Source organism: Bos javanicus, chromosome 7 (assembly GCF_032452875.1).
Source record: "Bos javanicus breed banteng chromosome 7, ARS-OSU_banteng_1.0, whole genome shotgun sequence".
Classification (NCBI taxonomy): domain Eukaryota; kingdom Metazoa; phylum Chordata; class Mammalia; order Artiodactyla; family Bovidae; genus Bos; species Bos javanicus.
In genome coordinates, this window is record NC_083874.1 from 25,414,363 (window position 1) to 25,436,655 (window position 22,293).

Sequence of the window (22,293 nt, forward strand, 5' to 3'; positions counted from 1 at the left end):
TGTGCTGTTTTAACCATTATTTTGATGTTTTAACTACTTGTTTACCCAAATAGTTAAACATCAAACTATCATCTATTTCCTCTAATCCTATAAACATCCTGTTGATACATACATATGCATCCTGTTGACACATATCAAAGCATTTATCTTTTATTCCCCAAATAAAAACAAAACAAAAAACTCTGCTGGCTCAAAGACTTAATTACATTCCTGTTTTGAAAACCACTGGATGCTCTGATAGTAAATGTCACAATCATAGCTGCCTTTGAATTCTCTCTTAACCCCCCCTCCTATTCCACAAAGAAGTGAGTAAACCTGAATAGCAGCTTTTTGAGGAATAAGCAAAAAGCAAAGATCATACAATGGACACTTATATTTGTTTCAGATCTATTAGATAGCCTGTGCCCAGTATATACTTGTAACTGTAATTTGTATTACCTGAGCACAAACTTCCTGGGCAGGTAAGTATGAGTAGTTTGGAAATGACCATTCTAAACCAGTAATTAAGTTATGGATCAGGCAGCAGTGACTGAATAATGGTGATATGCGTGAAGATGAAAGATCTGTGCTCTAGACCAGTATCCTTTGTTGATTTATCACATGATCTTGGGAAACTCGCTACAATTCTCCAAGCTACTTTCTCAAGAGTAGAAGAGAGAGAAACAGCTGTCCCGCACATATAATACACCTACTGTAATGTTCAAATGGTAAACTGAAAATGCTTTGTAAAACTGTAAATTAGCTTTGCCAAAAATCTTAGCAAGAAATGAATCAGATTATACTCAGGGACTGTGAATCCATTTTAATATTCTACTTTCTTCACTCATAAACACATGATTTAACCAAAAGACAAATAAAGCAGAATTAGAAAAGTTAAATGATTTATAAAATATCAAAATGAGCTGTGTCTGATATAGCTCAATCTGTCAAGAAAATTAGTGATTACTCCAAAGGTTTAAGGATAGTGAACAACTTCAAACAACTTTTCCAAACAATGAATATTAGGGTAAAAGCCATTTTAAAAAACTCAAGACATCCATGAAATAAGTTGTATAAATGAGATAAAAATCACAGAGTTGACAGGGATTTATAAAATGGATAAAATGAATAGACATTAAATTGTTTTAATGAATCCACTTCCTTTATTGCAGTAACTTCTGTACAAAGCAGCAACTGCAATACTCAACGTTAAAACATTAGAAAAGCATTTGTGTGACAGTTATAGTACAGTATTATCAAAATATTACATTTTCAAACTTAGTAAACATTCACCAGAGCTCAAATCTTTAAATTATTTTTCCATAGTCTTTAAAAATATGTAATGTCAGAAAGCATAAAAAAAGAATGTAAAAGGAAACCTAAAAATACAAATGAAATAATGTGACAAATAAATATGTGATTTAATTAACTGTTAATAATCAGCTTAACACCATCATTCTTTAAACCCACTGAATTTTTACCTAGAGAAATAATGAACGGTCATATGCCATTGTATAACTGTTTATTTCCAAGTTATCAGCAATGATTAGAACTTAAGATTTTTGGCATTAAAACAATCAAATTCAGCATAAATAAAATAGAGTAGAATAGCTTCAACACTGGCTAACATTTCTAAGAATTAATTGTTGAAATTTATCAGAGATAGCACAAAAACAACCTTGAAAAATCTGACCTGGTATCTAGTGTTAAGTAAAAGTAATGCATTTCTTTTTAAGTGAAAAGTTTCTTACATTATTTCACAGACAATATTACCCTCCCCCATTATGTATATTTAGATATATTTTATGTACTTTATACACATATGTATGATGCATGACATTTGGTTCCTGCAGTACAGATCACAACAAGGTTTTCCTGAATGGGAAAAACTTAAAAAAAGAAAAAGTAAGTGTACCTGTGCACATTTCAAGATAGCAGCACTCAGTTATGCCCTATTAACCATTTAAAAAGTTGAGACATGATATTGTTTATTGAATATGACATTTTTACTGTCTTTCCTCTTAAACACTACAAAACCTCCAAAAAATGGTACAATGGTGTGAGTTATAACATAGGAAAAAGTTTTTAGGAAAACAATTACCTCATTCTCTTAACATTCTGAATTTAAAATTACTATCAGATCTCTGTTATGATATTAACTTAGTTCATACTCATGCAGCAAAGATATTGCACTACTGAACAACAGTAGTAATTTTATATTTTCGAGATTCATGAACACCTACATAAATTCTTCACCAGTGAAACTTATACCAGTGAACACACTGAAGAGTACTTTAGATGAAACATTCTCCATTTCCTAATCGAATGATAACTGTGTGAAGTTACATGCCCTTCCAGTGATCACATTTGTTCTCCATGAAACCTGTCTTTCAATCTGTGAACTCATAAACAAAAAATTTAATATGATAAATCTTAACACTTTAAAATGCAAACAACCATTGTGTCGTCATAAATACACATATGCATATGTGTATGCATATATACACACACACATACAGATATGTAGACATACAATCCCTTGAAATGTTTCTGGGAAATCCTTCCTTGAATAAAAACAAAAAATTCACATTAATAATTGCATATAAAGCTTTTAGTAACAGTACATATGCACTGTCCAAATTGTACTAGTAGACTATGATGTCAAAACAGACTTTTCAAAAGCACAAACTGGCAGTTTTTCTTAACACAAAAGTTTTAAAGTATTAAGAATGGATTAAATTTAAATGTCCAGAATAATCTGTTCAAACCTGAGTATATTAATTAAGACTATGTACTTGACAGTTGAATGAATTAAGCCTAAGAACATTTCACTAAGAAACCAGTGGTCCATTTAACCATTTGATGAAACAATAAATATTTTAATGATTTATAAAAAGGATGATATAGTGATATTCCATATATTTATTGAAATATTCTATTAAATGACAATGCTTTGTCTAATTTTAACCAGGAAAGTCTTTTAGCACTTTGTAAAAGTCCCTCAGATTTGAGGAAAATTCTAAATTAGGACAGATCTTTCTTCTAATAAATATAAATGATTTTAAAAGATTTTCTTTAGAGAATGACAATATGTGATTTTTCAGGATGGTATATAGAAGTACTGGATAAATCTTCAACCTCCCCTAAGGATTCAAATAATAATAATCAAAAAAGATATAAATAACAGCCAATTAGAGGTTTTAAAAAAAAGGTTTATTGGGCTTTTTTCTCCCTAGATCTACATTTATACATCCTAACGCAAACCTAACCTTAGGGTCACTTTTCGGTTCTCATATTTTTTCCCTTGCATTTTCATTAACTAGCCCTAATTCTCGCCTAACAAACACATTTACAAAAGTAATAGAAAACATACAGTACTCAACACTAATTGGTCAATGGAAAAAGAAAAGCAGTGTCCATTTTAAGGTGGGAAAGATTAGAAATAAAAATAGCTGAAGGCAAAGTTCGACATTCTACAAATTTATAAAAGAGGATATATGGATGAAATTTGGTTAATTTCAGAAGGCACCTCAAGGCTAAAGGCTTTTTGTACTCCTTTCATCAATCAAAAAATAACACACTTTTATTGCTATTCAAGTAGCAAAGGAAAAACTTTACTCTCACAAGCTTCAGTCCAACAAGGAATCATCATTCACTAAGACTGAAATACGGAATTGACTAAAACTGAAGTCTCCATACATATATCAATGGAGCAACTTCCCTGTGTGCTTTCAAATTAATGAAATAGTGAAAAAAAGTCACAGTTCACCATTGTGATGTTGAAGATTTCAGTGATAGTTACTTCACTAGGCACTGAAGTACCGTCTGGAGGGCTGTCCACTGTGCAGATAAAACACTTAAGAATAGAAGGTAAGGACACTCTGATGATTCCCACGGACTAGGAGAATTGGTGGCAGGTCCTTGGATAGAGCTTCTAACCATGCCATGTAGAGAGCACTAGACACAGCACCTTTTCGTGCAACTGGGAGACTCCTGGTATCAAAAAACAACAAGAAATTAAACTAAGCTAAGAATAAAATAATAAAAACTATAAGTCACAGTAATAGTAACTAAAAATTACTATAATTACAATATATGCTGTAACAACTACTATACCATATATTCCTTTTTTTTTTCAAGTTTGAACAAAGTATTTCTTACAAAATATCTTAAGAATAGCAAATTTTTGTTGTTCAGTCGCTCAGTCGTGTCTGACTCTTTGTGACCCCATGTACTGCTTCCTTGTCCTTCACCAACTCCCAGAGCTTGCTCAAACTTGTATCCATTGAGTCAGGGATGCCATCCAACCATCTCATCCTCTGTCATCCCCTTCTCCTCCCACCTTCAATCTTTCCCAGTACCAGGGTCTTTTCTAATGAGTCAGTTCTTTGCATCAGGTAGCCAAAGTACTGGAGTTTCAGCTTCACCATCAGGCCTTGAAATGAATATTCTGGATTGATTTCTTTTAGGATGGACTGATTTGATCTCCTTGCAGTCCAAAGGACTCTCAAGAGTCTTCTCCAACACCATAGTTCAAAAGCATCAATTCTTCAGTACTCAGCCTTCTTTATGGTCCAACTCTCACATCCACACATGACTACGGGAAAAACCATAGCTTTGACTATACGGACCTTGGTCGGCAAAGTAATGTCTCTGCTTTTTAATATGCTGTGTAGGTTAGTCATAGCTTTTCTTCCAAAGAGCAAGTGTATTTTAATTTCATGACTGCAGTCACCATCTGCAGTGGTTTTGGAGCCCAAGAAAATGAAATCTGTCACGGTTACCATTGTTTCTCCATCTATTTGTCATGAAGTGATGGGACTGGATGTCATGATCTTAGTTTTCTAAATGTTGAGTTTTAAGCCAACTTTTTCACTCTCCTCTTTCACCTTCCTCAAGAGGCTCTTAGTTCCTCTTCACTTTCTGCCATAAGGGTGGTGTCATCTGCGTATCTGAGGTTATTGATATTTCTCCCGACAATCTTGATTCCAGCTTGTGCTTCATCCAGCCTGGCATTTCGCATGATGTACTCTGCATATAAGTTAAAAAAGCAAGGTAACAATATACAGCCTTGATCCTCTCCTTTCCCAATTTGGGACCAGTCTGTTGTTCCATGTCTGGTTCTAACTGTTGATACTCAACCTGCATACAGGTTTCTCAGAAGATAGGTAAGGTGGTCTGGTATTCCCATCTCTTCAAGAATTTTCCACAGTTTGTTGTGATACACACAGTCAAATGCTTTAGCATAGTCCATGAAGCAGGTGTTTCTCTGGAATTTTCTTGCTTTTTTTATGATCCAGTGGATGTTGGCAATTTGATCTCTGGTTCCTCTGCCTTTTCTAAATCCAGCTTGAACACCTAGAAGTTCTTGGTTTACATACTGTCGAAGCCTAGCTTGGAGAATTTTGAGCATTACTTTGCTAGCATGTGAAATGAATGCAATTGTGTGGTAGTTTGAACATTCTTTGGCACTGCCTTTCTTTGGGATTGGAATGAAAACTGACCTTTTCCAGTCCTGTGGCCACTGATGAGTTAGTATCTAAAATTAAACCTCAAATCTCCCCTTATAATTGTTTTAGGAGAAAGGGATATTTCTATCTGAATTTTGATAGTGGTAACTACATACGGATGAATGAAATTCAAACATAATTAATTCTATATATTAATGTTCAATTTCTTGTACCTATCTCTGAGCTTTCATTTTCATTTGTAGGTAGTGGATGTATGTCCAGTTGCTCCATAGAGTGTTTTTCTCTAGATTTCTATGTTTTAGTGACTTCCATTACAGATATTTGGTTACCATCAGCAAAATTGCAAATTTCCTGGTGTAGTCAAATTTCCTGGTTGTTAGTCAAAATAGCAATCTTTTGGTATTACTTAGTTTCATAATTTGACATGTTTCCAGAGATCTGAGCCTTTTTTACCTATATAAGGACCAGGCTCCAGGACTTAGAAAATTTGGGTTCAAGAAAGATCTAGGCAACCTGGTTTAGTGAAAGAAAAGCCAGAGTGAGCACAAGTATCTAAATTCAATGCAAAGACATTGTGTCTATATGACATTTTGTATGTGGGAACTTGGGAGTGGGAATTCAGATATGAACCATGTTTTAAATTTAATCCTTAGCCTAACTTGATGGAATTATTTCTATGAAGAAACTGTCTAGGAACCAAATTTCAACTTGCAGCCCCATTACCCGACAAATGTTGATGGTTATGCTGTGGTATTTCCAGGTTATGCTGTGGTATTTCCAAAGCTAAGGAATTTTTTAAAAGTGGGAAAAAGCATAAAGGAAAAAAATCCCAGAATATGCTACGATGATAAGGAATTATTTAGATTTATATAAGCTTAAGGTAAATATTTTTGTTTATCTTTCTTATCTTATATGATTTCTTCATATGCTTAAAGCAAAATGTATTAAAAAAAGTTTGTTTTTCTCTCATAACCACTAAGTTATTATGGTTATAGATATATTTTTGGTAGAAGAAATGAATCCTAATTGAATTATCATAAAATGAATAGCCAAGAAAATCTTAGTATAGGTTATTACTTACATGACAATGATATTAGCTGTGTTTGAATGTTCCTTTAATAATTCATTTAACCTGATCTGCCGGTATGTCTGAAATGAAACATAACAGTCATTCTTAGTCCTTTCGAAAACTGAAATTTTCCCTGGTACATAAAACTATAGATAAAAAGAAACCAAAATCAATTTTGGTATAATAAAAATATCCATTCCCAAACTTAAAAAAAAAAAATCAGTGCTTTGCACTATCCAAATATAAGTACAACTTAAAGTAGATTTAGTTTACACAACTAGTTCTTTTCATAACCAACTGTAGTTCTTGATATTTATTTCTTAAGTATTTTCTAAAAAAACCACAAGGAAGATTAATGAAAAGGAAGCAGGAGAGAAAGAATACCTTGGTCTTATAAAGTTCAAGCTCATTATCTGTTATTCGCCATGGTTCATCTTCTTTCATTTTATCTGCAATATCTTGTTCTTTATCATCTTCATGAAGTCTGTATGGCTCAATCATTTCATCAAAAGCTACAATACTTAAAAAAAAAGGAATACAGACAGTTAATATGTATGTTTGGGATGGGTGCAGAAATGTAAACTGAAGTATAAGGCATATTTGGGGGAACAGGAGATAAAGACAGAAAGGAAACAAGACAGACTATAAAGGGCCCTTTGGACTTACTTCAATATCTGCAATGTCAGTCAGTTATCTGCTAGCTTAAGAAAAAGTTGACTTCACATGTAACTAAAAGCAGGCAAAACCCCCAGGTAATTAAGTTAAATGACCTATTACAGTGTCTGAGTAGGTCATCCATAAAACAATCAGAAATTTATACAAAACAATTTATCTAATAACTTACTTTTCTTTCTTTGGTTTAGTATTAATATCTCCTAAGACCATGATATCAGAGAAGTCTATCCGGAACTTGCTAAGCAAAGTAGCCATCCTAGAACAAAAGTGAACAGCACTGATATACATGAAGGCTGTATACAGAAATATTTTTATTCTATTTAGGGCTGACTCCATATGATTTATAGGAAAGAATGATTTACAGGAAAAGTATGTCAGGTGCTGAGCAAAATCCATCGAATTAATTTATACTACTCATTCACAAAGTAGACGTCTAAATTATCTAGAAACTTGCATTGTATTCTCTTACATTCTCTGAATTTTTCCTTAGTATCCAATGGACAGAGGAAGACAATAATTAAATTTGAATGGCACCTAGTTTTTTAATTTTAGTCAGTTTGTATATGTACATGAATTTCAATAAAAACTGGTAAACAGTTATTTGTAACAAATAGAAACAGGGAACGTTTATGAGGAAGGTGTCAATAAGTACTGGGTTTTAAAGAATGGAGTTATTTTAACACAGAAGGGAGGCTAGTGAAGAACTATTTGTAGTAGAGAGATGAGAGCAGGCAAAGAAGTAAAAGTCTGAAATCATATGTATGTTTAGGGTGGGTGCAGAAATGTAAACTGAAGTATAAGGCATATTTGGGCAAACAGGAGATAAAGACAGAAAGGAAACAAGACAGACTATAAAGGGCCCTGATTGTCACACAGGCTTTCTATGGTATGTAACAGAGAAGAAGTTAAAATTCCTTGGGGCAGAGGCGTCACATGATCAAAGCTTTTCTTTCCAAACATGAAATTAGGAGCATATGTACAATATATTATGAAATAGTCAGAAATGAGACAGAGGGTACTTAGAGAAGCACTGAAACCAGAACTAGAATTGTGTGACAGGACAGACAGAAATGAGAGAATGGACAAGGCCATCATGCATTTCTGTTGTCTAGAAGTCTGAAAAGTATAATACATATATGGATATATAACTTTTGTGCACTTTTTACCCTGCTAATTTTTCTTCATAAAAGGCTGATTAATGCTTCTATGCTACAAGTATTTAAAGATGTTCTAAAATGTCAACATATTAAAAATATTACATGTGAGTAAAACCAAGAATCTAAACTTGAACATTAAGACTAAATTAAAGAGAATGAGGTTTTATTTTAGACTCTTCAGCTTCGCTACAGAACAGAGCAACATTACTGACATTTTCTGTACTGTCTAATTGTTACCCTACCAAACCAATATTGAGATAATGAAATACTATTAGATAAAAGCTCATCAGTTTAAAACAGACTTACGCTCTTCGGTCATGGTCTATTCTATTTATTTTTCCACCAATGAATACTCTGATCTTACAATCTTTCCACTTTTTCTTGGTAGTCAGAAGATAAGGTATCAATAAAGTCAAACCTAAGTCATAAAAATATAACAGATCATCTATATTTAACATTGATTTCTCAATTAAAAACTTTTAATTCAAGTTAGCTGCTAAAAACTTCTTTACCACACCTCAATATATAACAAACATTTTTTTTTCTGTCCTGCCTGTAATGATTCAGTCAAAAATCCACTTGGCAGACCTGAATAAGGAGGGAGGTCCAGTGAAGACAAGGCCCATGTCATGAAAGCAAAAAATGAGGTACTGACCTTGAAGGGTAGGGAGATTTGTTATATCAGGACTGAGAAAAAGAAAGTTCACTGAAGCTAATGGGAGTCATGTTTCAAAACATGAAAAGGGAGAAGCTGGAGCAAAGCCTGCAGTGTTGGCAATGGAAGTGGTTTCAATCTACACATGTACATACAAATAAGTGCTGTGTGTGTTTCCTACATCTGTCCACTGAGAGGGCATGGAAGCAGTGACACCCTAGTAGAAACGGGCGTATCTAATGCTCTGACCGATGTTTCTAAATACCGTTCTTCACTGAAAGGAATCAAGGCTCTTTGGATTAAAGGGTCATTCAAGTGCTGATGCAGGTGAAGTACAAAACTGAGCCTGGAACATCATATTTTATCATAAAATAAAGAATGATCGGGACATGACAAATGGACACAGAAGTCAGCCTAAAGAGGATACTGCTGGTCAAATCTGGGACATCAAAATAAATTATAAAAATGAAAAATGCTAACCCACTGAATATAATTGGAGACTGTTAAGTCCACACAAATAGAAGTAAAGAGAAAGCTCTTCTTTACAGTTAAACACCAGATAAAACTAATAAATAAGGAAGAAATGATGGGATTGGAAAAATCATTTGGAAACCACATATACACCATAACAATAACAGCAAAAATAAATTCAGGTGGAAATATCAATGTGTGCTCAAGATGGTGGCAAAAATCACAGCAACAATAGAATATTACATGGTCTCAAAGAAATTGCCCATGCCCCAAATACCCGTAATTATAAAAGGTGGCAATAATAGCTTTTCAGTATATAAACACAGTGAAAGCCACCTTACTCAAAGGTCAAAGCTACTTTCACCAGTGATGAGACGAATCAACATCAAGAGCCACCTGATGAGATGCAGACAGAAGGCACGGCATCACTCTTGTGATATTCCTACCCAAAATACATAACTTGAAACTAATGATTATGAATCATTAAACAGCACCTCAAATCAAGTGACATTCTACAAAACGGTCTAATTTTTAAAAAAAATTTTCAAGTCATAAAGCTCAAGGAAGGGCTGAGCAACTTTCAAACCAAAGGATACTGAAGAGAGATGACAACTAAGTGTGATGCCTGATTCTGGAACTAATCCTAATGCTTTGGGGAATGTTGGCCTAATGGGAATGGGTCAGTGAGTAAAGAGTACATGCTATTTCCTAATACCACCCCCACAACTCCAAAAAATTTAAACTTATTAAAAACAAATAGGTTAGCAACCTTACCTCCATCATCAAAAAGCCACCAGACGTCAATAGTATTCTTTCCCTGTTTTTTCTGAAATTGTGTACTAGCTTCAAGAAGCTTTTGGTCAGCTACGTTTAAAGGCACAGCAGGGCCTTTGGATTCTGAAGGATTAAGCAGAAAAATAAGATGTAAGAGAGGTAAATCTTAAAGTATATCTTGCTAAATTCGTATAGTTCCCTAACTTTTGTATATTCAGATGTTTATAATGAAAGACAATTATATACATGGCATTCTTCACGACACAATTGCTTGTAATTTGAACATACTTTTAAATGATTATAGATAAATATATCTATACTCATCCAAACTACCTTGCCTAATTTCTAATATTTTGAAGCATTCTGAATGAAAGAGAATCACAAAAACCAGTAAATAAAATTATAACTGCTAGATTTTGACTTTTGAAAAGCTGTTTTAGGCTGACTGGGCAAAGTAAGTTTATCCCTGTTCCATGAAGATATTTCTTTTGTAATTTGGTTTCTCAATAATTTAAAGCTCAAAAATATTTAAAATAAATGTTTTTATCTGTAATATAAAAGACAGAAGGGAGTGGGAGACATATCAATACAATCATGCAGTTATCACAGTAAAACCTCTCACTGTTTCACTAAAGAAGGAAAAACTCCCTCATCTTTACCTAACTCTGTCCCCTCAATATGTGAGGCCCAATTTTAAAGCCATATAAGCACCAAATCTTTCTGTGAACCACAAAAAGAATGTGGGAACTCCCAGGAAGAGCACCCATTTGCTGCAGGTTTAAAGAACAATTTGTCAAGGGAATTCTCATTTACATCACTAGGAATTAAAAAGGAAGAAAAAAATCAGCACTGACTGTGAGCAAGCAAATGACTATAATGAAATCCCTATACCAAAATTTAAAAGCATAAATCCACAGAAAGAAATCTGATCACTTCTGAAGAATGTCTTATCATTCACGTTTCATGCTGCCATGATGTATGCAAACATGACGAATGACTTTGCATGATGAAATAATATGGCTACCAAACCACACTGCTCCATAACTCTCACCTCTATCTCCTTCTCATAAAATTCATGTACGTTGACATGACTGTATCTCCCAAACGCAGCAGGACTGTGAGAAATATTGTAATTTTTGAAATGAGAAATATATTAGTATCAAAATTAAGGACTTGGCTGGGTACAACTGATGGTAAAGAATGCAAGTGACACTGTACATAAACCTATTTCAGTGTCTCTACTTATCATCTAAACCATGCAGTTTAAATTATAAAATTAAAATACTGACTTTCAGGATTTGAATATTCCTGAAATGCTACTATGATTTAAAAGAATTTGTTTTTGACATATCACCTTTTCCTGGGATGATTTAATGCTTTATTTGGACCAGTCGTTATTTTTCTAATCTGCATTTAATAAATAACTGTAACATCACCTCACCATGAAAATAAAAACCAAGGTAAAGAAAGAAAATAATAAAATTGGAGTTAAAGAATTAACAGTATGAGAAAGGAGATTAAAATAAAATGATGAAAAATGCCTGCCTTTTTTCAACAGTGGTTGAGTTGGAGTCTTGCCATCCTCTTCCTCATCTAGATTATGTTTAAGAAACACAAAATATAAGTTAATTGCCTTTTTATTAATAAAATAATGAAAATGTAACTAGAACACATTTATAAGCAAACATAGTATGAAGAAACAGTGTGAAAAATAATTAAGACTGAAGATATTTCTAGACTGAGTGTTCAGGATTGAAAAAGCAAACATGTTAGATTCCTCCAACAGGGCTACTGAGTAACACCCGCCCCTAAATTTTATTCCGGTAAAACTGGCAAAAACTAGAATTTTTTTTGAACTTTTAAACTGGCAAACTTGAAATCAGTTGCTATGGCTTACAGAGTAGAAACATGATATCAAAAAATTGATGTTGCAGTCAAACATGCCACTGTATCATTTGCAAATGGCTGCCAAGTAATTTTAGAAGCACAGATATTTGGTTTTTGTAAAAATTAATTACCACTTGAAATATTAAGGCATTTGATCAAAGACAAGAGTCTTATGGTTTATATAAAACGCCAGGTTATACAGGAGTGATTTTTCAAATATATAAATTTGTATATACATACATATATGTGTATGTGTGTGTGAGTATATGCATATATGTAGCATATACCAGTCCATTTATATTTATATATCTATAAATATTTCCCAGAATTAATATTTTTCTTAACTTAAATTTTTTTTTCTTAAAATAAGCTATACTATTTGTTTAAGGCACATAAAACTCCCAGCTTGGACAGGAAAGAGTACACTACAGTGACGGGCTCTTGAGTCAGACTCCCAGCATTTCAAGAGTACCTCTAAACCTTTTTCTAGTGGTGTGACCTTGAGCTAATTACTTAAGGCCTCACTTTCCTCATTTGTTAAAAGGTTGAACAATACCTACCTCTTAAAGTTTTTATGTTGCAAGCATTAATGCACTGAGCTCAGTGCCTATCATAAAACGTGTATTCAAAGGGGACTCTTTTTGTCCCTCTGCATACTGCAGGCCTCAATAAGACAGACATACGAAATATAAAAACAATAACGGAATATTTATCATTCTGCAGGCTTTTTATATAAACTTTTCTACATTTTCCATGTAATTCTGAAAATAGCTAAATAGAAAGCTAACAAAATAAAATGTATGCTATTTTTGAATGCTAATTTTTATGCATGTTATGGAATAAGAAACATTTCAATTATTAAATCTAATTTTATAGTATTAAATAAACTGTTCTTATAAAGCAGACGTTTGATATTATCTATCTTTAACAGTAATAAAAGACTGTTGGACATTCTGTATTCATTTCAAAGAGCTCAGAAATGTGAAGAAAATACACTTAAAAGTGATTTAAACTAATTTTAAAGGCGTTTACATTTTTAAAAGAAAAAGATGAGCAGAAATGTACTGACCTAGTCCCCTACTCTTTAAAAATGATGACTTCATAAGATTGTGACAAACATTAATAAGCTCATGTAAGGATAACATCTACTACAGTGTGAGAGGAACAGTAGATGACTGATAAATATTACTTCTCCTGTCATAGCTTTACCTATTAATTCCTAACATATTCCCATAAAGAAAAGATCTGTTTTGAGGCAAGAGAAAAGGGGAACAACAACAAAAAAAGTAAGAGAAAATGAAAGAATGTATACCATAAACTAAAAATAAATGCAGAAACGTTTAAGAGTTAGCAGAATCAGTTTATAGAATTTTGATGTGAAATAGAAAAAAAAAAAACAAGCCAGCAAAGAACTGATATGGAAAATGGGTCGCAACTGAACTTTCAACTATCACTACTCTAAGCAAACAAATAAGGAGGAAAGAAAAAGCAGCATTAATGCTTCTAAACGATCTAGAAGAGATTCAGAGTTAGGTTATCAAATTTCCATGGTAATCAATTTCAGAATTATAGGAATCAAAAGTATGATATGGTTTGATGATTTACAGTGCAGATTTTTCTTGTTGCATGTCAGCTGGGAGTAGGACAGATGGAGATACTAGACTGAACAGAGGTAGGAGAGTGAGGGTGGGAGAGTAAGATTTGGAAGTCATTCCTTTTTCCTTCTCATAGACATGACAGAGATTTATGGATGAAATTATCCTGAAGTCTCAGGAGACTTGGAAGGTTTTTTTGTTGGCTTAAACCCTGACTTAGCCACCAGGGGTATTTATGTCTATAGTTATGACTCCAAGAGTTCAGCAGCTAAACATAAAGAGCTTGTTTCTTGGGAGGAGATTAAACTGATTTTTTATTAAACTGTTCTACCTGAACAATACTAGGTACAGTAGATATATAAATATTCAGGGTATTTCAGTACATAAACAAAACCTCTGGTATTAAAATATCTTGATTAACCAAAAAAATCAGATAAACTAATCTTATAAGCCTCATTCCTTTCAGTGTTATCATATGCTATATACACATTACTCCAAAACTACCAAGTTTCATTGCAAACTCAGCTTTAACCTATGCTTCAAATTAAAATTAAGTATAAACAAAAACATACAAGAGCATATTAGTATTTAATTAACTAGCATGGTTTCTATTCTATGAGCTATTCAATACCTTAAAAATAATTAATTATTTGGAGCCATTTTTGAAAGGCATAACTTTCACCTGAGCAAGTAGAAATGAAGAGTACATATTTGAAAACTAGTTACTTTGTGAGACATGCCATATAATAAAAACCATTAATAAAATTTCTTGTTTAATAAAAATTACCTTTATGTGTAATGGATTTCTCACTGGATGGTTTAGAAGTATCTAAATCTGATTTTTTACTATACTCCACACTCAGTACCACATCCTTTACACCAGGAGATTTCTCTTGCGATGATAGTAATTCTTCTGTAGACATAAAAGTATTCAAAATGTTTTCTAAATCTTTCAATCAAAGAGGGCATCACGGTGTAACATCAATTTAATGACAATTTTAAGCGCAGTTTATTATGAGTTAATAGTGAGTTCATAATAAATTATTTCTTATATAAAGGAATGTGATAATCCATTTTGAAATGACCATTCAACTAAATTATATTCGGCCACAACTGTCAGACATTTTAATTAGGTGATGAGAGAGAAATCAGTAATGAGTTGGTTTTACAGAACATAATATGGTATAAAATGTGAATCAACTCTAATTTCAAAGTCATTTACACATGTAAAAAAATGGAGAATGTGACAAATGTTGATATACATATAAGATGATAGACAACAGTGAAAAATTATACCCATGACTGTAGAACTAAAACTAAGGGATAGAGTTTTTTCCTTAGCTCATGGTAAACGTGTTATCTCTTTATTTTTAAAGTACTTTCTTCATTTTCTGCTTTGTAGGAAGGGGTTAGCAAACATTTAGCTTCCACGATAAAAGCATTTATCATAAAGAGAAACATGATATGAAATTGATCCTCTATCCATAGTCCTCATCACTGATATGCATACATTAGGAGAAATAAAAATAGGAAGTATATAAGCCTAGGTGCCAGCACTTTGCTAAGATGGTGTCAGTCAGTATCCCCTATTAAATCTTCACAATAATCCTCTGAATATAGATGAGAAAACTGGGCTCAGAAGGCAGCAAATTTGGCCTGGCTACAAAACTACTAAGAGAAAAGGCTGGAAATTATTAAAGCATATCTGACTCCACAGCTTGTGCTCTTAAGCCATGTGCTAAAGCATATTCCTGTTTCAGATCTTAATGATGAATAACAAGGGTTTCAAAACAATCCTCATAATGATTATTAACACTTGAATATATAATTTATTAGCTAAACTGATATTTTTGAGAGTGAAAGGGAACACTAGTAATAATTATGCAGAGTTAACAGGTATCCTAAACCAAAATTACTGTGAGAGCAAGAGAGAATGAAAATAGTATTTTGCAAAGCCTACTCCAGAGTAAGAAAATGCATTTTCAGCAGGCCATACTTTTGTGTTACATGGATAAAGATCTCAAAGCATTCCTTTCAGAACTGCACAATGCCCTTAAAATGGTGGGGGGAGTGGGAGGATTAAAACAGTTTAAATACATAAACAGATGACACAAGTTCATTACATGGCTCTCAGCTATTTAGGCTTAGCTAATTTTGATGATCTCGTTAATTAATTGATAAGGGTAAATATTAGGTATGCAAATTTTCTCAAGCTTATAGTATTTTTTAAACTACCCAGGAAAGCATTAGAGGGTACGGAATTTTCCATAGTTTTTATAAAGTTGGTAAAAATGCTAAGTATACTTTAACAGGTTTTAAATTTAAGGAAAAAAATTTTTAATGCTTGAAAAATTATACAGCTTGAGAGGAGATTAGGGTGTCAGGGGTTAAAGACTAGGGAAAGAATATGATAGAAGGTATGAAACAGTTGTACAAGAGAGATCTTTGTGGTGATGGAACAGCTCTGTATCTTACATGAAACAAATGTGACAAGTGAAACCAGAACTACACATGTGCTTGTGTGCACACGCGTGTATATAAAAGTGGTGAAATCTGAGTAAGGTATGCAAATTGTCCCAATGTCAATATCCTGGTTTTGATGTTGAACTGAAGAAAAAATGGAATAGAAGATGTTACCATTAGGGGAAAGTGGATGAAGGGTACACACATTTTTGTGAATCTATAATTATTTCAAAATGAGAAAATTTTAAAAATATTTATAGGGTCTTCTCTGAAGAAAGAATCTTTCATTAATAATATGCCTCTATGTACAAAGTACACTTTTCATAAACATGAAAATATCTAAAATGTTTTCCTCTGATTATTTTACTTGTCATGTATTTTTATAAATCTGGCCAAACTACAATCATAGCTAACATTTGTTTCTCTTAAACTTACAATTTGAATTGTATTATATTAGTAATTACTAGCTTTTATCCAGATTGGTACAAAGAGAAAATACAAACTCTGGTGGTGCCAAACAGATCTTTAAATGACATACAGTAAGTATATGACACAGATTAGATGGTAAATATTAAAAGTATTGAAGGACATTTTTCTAAAAAAGTAATTACTATTCTTAAGATATACTTAAGAATATATTAAGATATACATATATCTTATCTCAAACAAGATTTACCTTGTCCTTGAAGATGAGATATATCCAGACCTTCTTGTAGGCGGATAACTACTACTCCATATTGTATATCAAAAGCATCACTGTAACATGAAAAAAACAGCAATTTTTTTAAATCACAAAAATTTCAGTCTCCTTCTCTATAAAGGCAATAGTTGACAATCTCTAAAATTACTTTCAGGTTTAAATATCTGATTTGTTCAAATATGCTTTGAAAATTATGGTGATATCATATGTTACTTTCAAAACCTATACCATTTCCCATCCCCTTTTTCTGTAACACCTCTAAAATCTACTTAAGTATAGTTCTTTATAGTATTGACATTTTACCTACAGTAGTGGTTTAAAGCAGTAACTATAGCTTATCTATCAGAAACAGACTAAAATTACAGGAAAAAACAAAACTTTCAGTAATCCCATCATATATAATTTAGGCTTATACATTTAAAGCCAAGAGAAATATGTGAAGGCAAAGAAGACAGGTTCTGAGAATGAGACCAGGTTGTATAGTATGAAGGGATCCCTTATCACTTATGAAAGGAGAAGGGTATTTTTCAAGTAATTTGAGAATGGCATTGAAACATGTAAAATATCATGTATGAAACGAGATGCCAGTCCAGGTTCAATGCACGATACTGGATGCTTGGGGCTAGTGCACTGGGACGACCCAGAGGGATGGTATGGGGAGGGAGAAGGGAGGAGGGTTCAGGATGGGGAGCACATGTATACCTGTAATGGATTCATTTTGATATTTGGCAAAACTAATACAATTATGTAAAGTTTAAAAATAAAATAAAATTTAAAAAAATAGTAAATATGTAAAAAAATAAAATAAAATACAAAAAAAAAAATTTTTACAAAACTGGTTTAAAAAGTGGTCCTAAGATTATATATGCATTTGCAGACATGTATTGATATGCCCTTTTAATTATTTTAAAAACAAAAACAGGAGTGTCTTATATATAGGTAAAATACATTAAAACCTCGAAGACAACTCTAAAACCAGACTTAAATTCTGAAAACTTTGTTAACATCATAAATCATGTAGACCTAAGCTGTTAAAGGCACTTAAAAAACTTTTTGTTCCCTGGAGTGAAAGTGAAAGTCACTCAGTCGTGTCTGACTCTTTGCGACCCCATGGACTATACAGTCCATGGAATTCTCCAGGCCAGAATACTGGAGTGGGTAGTCTATCCATTCTCCAGGGCATCTTCCCAACCCAGGAATAGAACCAGGGTCTCCTGCATTGCAGGTGGATTCTTTACCAACTGAACTATGAGGGAAGCCCAATGGCAGCAGGCTTTTCTCTAGTTATTATCTTTACTTACACAAGTAATCAATGTTTATAATATGCATATAAAAATGATATGGTAACCTATAGCTAGACATAACAAAAAGAAAACTAATAAAATGATCAAATTTTTGCTCCTATTGATAAATATGTCATTGTAAAAGGTCTGTTATCATTGTTGTTTTAAATCACAGGGAGACAACCTCATTTCTCCTTGGTTGAATTTTAAACATGGTCAAAAGAGATTCACTGGAGAAAAAATGAATAGACATTCTCAGCTCTACTGTCAGAAGTCTAATTAACTCTTAGAAAAGAAATAACTACAAGTATTTTTTTAAATAGTTAATAAAGTAACTGAACCAAAATCAATTTCCTTTAAGAAAATTCAGAGAATATAGCTCTAAGCTAAATATTTTGCTATAACATATAGAAATTCCTATAATCTATATAATTTCTTTAAGCTATAGAAATTGATTTGCAGTTTTAGACCCTCCATACTGTTAATACATATATAGTAAATAAAGTATACCTCAACTGTTCCAGGTATTTCAAATCACAGCCAAAACGTGTCACAAGATAAAAGAGTAAGCCATATCACTGCTTTCAAACAGCCACCAACTCTTATAGTTTAAGAAACCAGAGAGCAATATTTGACCTATTTAAAACTGCTGCCTGACACATAATACCGGACTTTCAGAGCAAACATTCACTTCAGTTCCTGCAAGATCAGTGTCAGATAAGACTCCCTTCTTTCAGTGCTCCCATTATTACAGACACAGCAAAAAACGAATGTTTATTTGCAAAAATGTCCCTTTTTCTCTCTTCTAGGATAACTATTCCATCTCACTGCTCTTATATCTGCAAAGGAAAAAAGCATACTCCCTGGCTCAAGGCCCACATGATGGATTCTTTCTTTCATACTGTCCTTTTTTCCCTGATCCCCATGTATACAAAGTACAGACCACAGAATAAGAAAGGGAGAATGAAATGCTGTTTATAAACAAGTAACAAGCCCGAAGAACAGTCACAACCTCTGACAAACCAGCAGAGCTTGAGTTTTACTAAAACCACTTAACAATTCCTTGGGAAATCTTATGTATGGCATATTTTACTAATCAATACAAGGAGATTTATAAAAATAAAGTATAAGACCTGGGTACTTCCACAAAAATGTTTCAAGGCAGCTACAAAAACAAAAATATTATATGTGACACAGGCAAATAATTATATGGTTCTATCAATAGACACAATAGGAGCTCTGGGAAGGGAAGCAGCTCCAGTTAGTTAAGGATAAACAGACAAAAATTCAAAGAGAAATAGGATGTGAATCTGGTCTTAAGAGTTATTTTGCTAGATATAAATTTTTCTTTAAAATGAAAATTTTTATTAAGAAATTACTTTATAAAGAGTGAACTGTTCTATTTCATCAGCAGCTATGACAAGAAGAAGCTACTCTTCAATCAACTATGATGTAGGGAGAGGGAATCCTTATGCTCATGTGGACGAGACAAAGAGATTTGCTAAATAAATACCAGGAATACTATTATAGAAAAAGAAAGTACTTTTCAAGCTTAAAAACAAAATCTAACAAAATAAAAAGAAATTTTATTTTTTATTAAAAAATTCAGTTCCAAAACATATTTGTAATATATTAAAATACATATGCAAAAATTAATAACAACATGGATATAGTAATATCAGAAAGACAAAGTAACAAAAGGATAAGAACTCATTAGACAACCTGTATGCTATGCTATGCTAAGTCACTTCAGTCGTGTCCGACTCCGTGTGACCCCATAGACGGCAGCCCACCAGGCTTCCCCGTCCCTGGGATTCTCCAGGCAAGAACACTGGAGTGAGTTGCCATTTCCTTCTCCAATGCATGAAAAGTGAAAAGAGAAAGTGAAGTCGCTCAGTTGTGTCCGACTCTTAGCGACCCCATGGACTGCAGCCGACTAGGCTCCTCTGTCCATGGGATTTTCCCGGCAAGAGTACTGGAGTGGGGTGCCATTGCCTTCTCTGAGACAACCTGTAAACTGATGTAAATCAAAACTAAGCTATCTTATAAACTTCATTGACAATACCACTGAAAAGTGAATAGTAAACTCAAAGGTGCGGAAAAGCAAACATATTAAGTGCATTTTAAAAAGGAAATGGAAATAATTTCCAAGTGATTATTTTCATTCTTATCCTTTTACTAGAAAAGACTATGTAAGAACGGACTTCAAAAACCAGTGCAAGCTTTCAAAATCAGTACTTTCTCAATCAACTAAATTACTGAATTAAAAGGATACTTACTGAAATAAGTTTATATACATATCTACATCCCTCATATCTGCTTGCAACCAGTCTTTCTTAAATCCAAGGACAAGTGTGTTTGGTTTCATACGCCCAAGACCAGCAGCCTAAAACACAGAAAAAATACAACTTTAAAGATACGCTATTCACAAAATGGTTTTTAAATGACAATATCCTAATGGACAGACTCTAAACATTTCAAAATTGTGCACTCTTATCAGTAAAAATTCTTGAGCAATACGTGCATACTTATAATAAATTACATATACTATATAAATCATATTACTTATGATTAAACATATAAAAATAGAAGATAAAATTAAACAGATGAAAAGTTCTAAATTTTTGTACTTTCATGACTTATCAAAATTTTTGATTTTAGTAAGAGAAAGATGATGGAATATACTTAACCCTTTGTAAAAATCGTAACAATACAGTGATACTCTCAATTATATATATTTTGATAACAGCCATTAAAACCTGATCAGAAGTCCAAATTGAAGACATGCATTGCTGGCTACAGTTTAGAATTCCATCAACTGTTCTCACAACTTCGTGCAGAGTTGCAATTCAATGTGCTTAACAAATATGCCCCCAAATCCAATTAATTTCTTCTTTTATAATATTTTTAAAACACACTGAAAATCCTATTCTCAAGGCTGAGTACACATAAAAGATAAAGTAGTTTGCCATTTTAGCCATTTTAAAATGCACAATTCAATGGCATTAATCACATTCACAGTGTTGTACAACCAACCCCACTATTTATTTCCAAAAAACTTTCCCATCACCCTAAACAGAAATTCTCTAAACACTAATTCTTTCCTCCCTCCAGGCCCTGGCTTATTTCATTTAGCATACTGTCTTCTAGGTTCATCCACGTTACAGCATCTATTAGAACTACTCTCCTTTTTATGGCTGAATAATATTCCATTCTATGTATTTACAGTATTTTGTTTATCCATTCATCTGCTGATACATAATTAGGTTGTTTCTACCTTTTGGCTACTGTAATGCTGAAACAATCCCTGGCCTAAAAACATCTCTTTGACTCCCGGCTTTTAATTTCTTTGGGTATATGACTAAGAGTAATAAATTACTGGATATACAGTAATTCCTTGTTTAAACATTTGAGTAACCACCAAACTGTTTCCCACAGCAGCTGTATCATTTCACTCTCTCACCAGCAATGCAAACACTCCAGTTTCTCTACATCCTCAGCAACACTTGTTATTTCTTGTTTGTTTACCTAATTATATACAAGCTAGTAGTATAAAATGGTATCTCACACTATAGCTTTGATTTTGCATTGCCCAAGTGAAGAAGAACTAAAGAGCCTCTTGAAAGTGAAAGAGGAGAGTGAAAAAGTTGGCTTAAAGCTCAACATTCAGAAAACTAAGATCATGGCATCCAGTCCATCACTTCATGGCAAATACATAGGGCAACAATGGAAACAGTGGCAGACTTTATTTTCTTGGGCTCCAAAATCACTGCGGATGGTGACTGCAACCATGAAATTAAAAGACGCTTACTTCTTGGAAGAAAAGTTATGACCAACCTAGACAGCATATTAAAAAGCAGAGACATTACTTTGCCAACAAAGGTCTGTCTAGTCAAGGTTATGGTTTTTCCAGTAGTCATGTATGGATGTGAGAGTTGGACTATAAAGAAAGCTGAGTGCCAAAAAATTGATGCTTTTGAACTGTGGTGTTGGAGAAGACTCTTGAGAGTCCCTTGGACTGCAAGGAGATCCAACCAGTCCATCTTAAAGGAGATCAGTCCTGAGTGTTCATTGGAAGGACTGATGTTGAAGCTGAAACTTCAATACTTTGGCT

At 33.2% G+C, this 22,293-nt stretch overlaps 1 protein-coding gene across 2 annotated transcripts in view; it reads right to left on the bottom strand.

The window, feature by feature from the left end:
- Nucleotides 1-1,119: 1,119 nt before the first annotated feature.
- The window catches only part of SLC12A2 (solute carrier family 12 member 2), a 93,717-nt gene continuing 72,543 nt past the window's right edge, over nt 1,120-22,293 (bottom strand). Inside the window, exons 18-27 of one of the 2 annotated variants that reach the window (XM_061422900.1) lie at nt 20,459-20,565; nt 16,873-16,952; nt 14,521-14,646; nt 11,797-11,844; nt 10,252-10,374; nt 8,658-8,769; nt 7,364-7,450; nt 6,904-7,039; nt 6,532-6,599; nt 1,120-3,972 (exon numbers count right to left, since the gene is read on the bottom strand). In XM_061422900.1, the coding sequence (XP_061278884.1) occupies nt 3,837-3,972; nt 6,532-6,599; nt 6,904-7,039; nt 7,364-7,450; nt 8,658-8,769; nt 10,252-10,374; nt 11,797-11,844; nt 14,521-14,646; nt 16,873-16,952; nt 20,459-20,565 (1,023 nt within the window). In that variant the 3' untranslated portion in view covers nt 1,120-3,836. The remainder of the gene's footprint in view (nt 3,973-6,531; nt 6,600-6,903; nt 7,040-7,363; nt 7,451-8,657; nt 8,770-10,251; nt 10,375-11,796; nt 11,845-14,520; nt 14,647-16,872; nt 16,953-20,458; nt 20,566-22,293) is intronic. The other variant, XM_061422902.1, reaches the window with a different exon arrangement.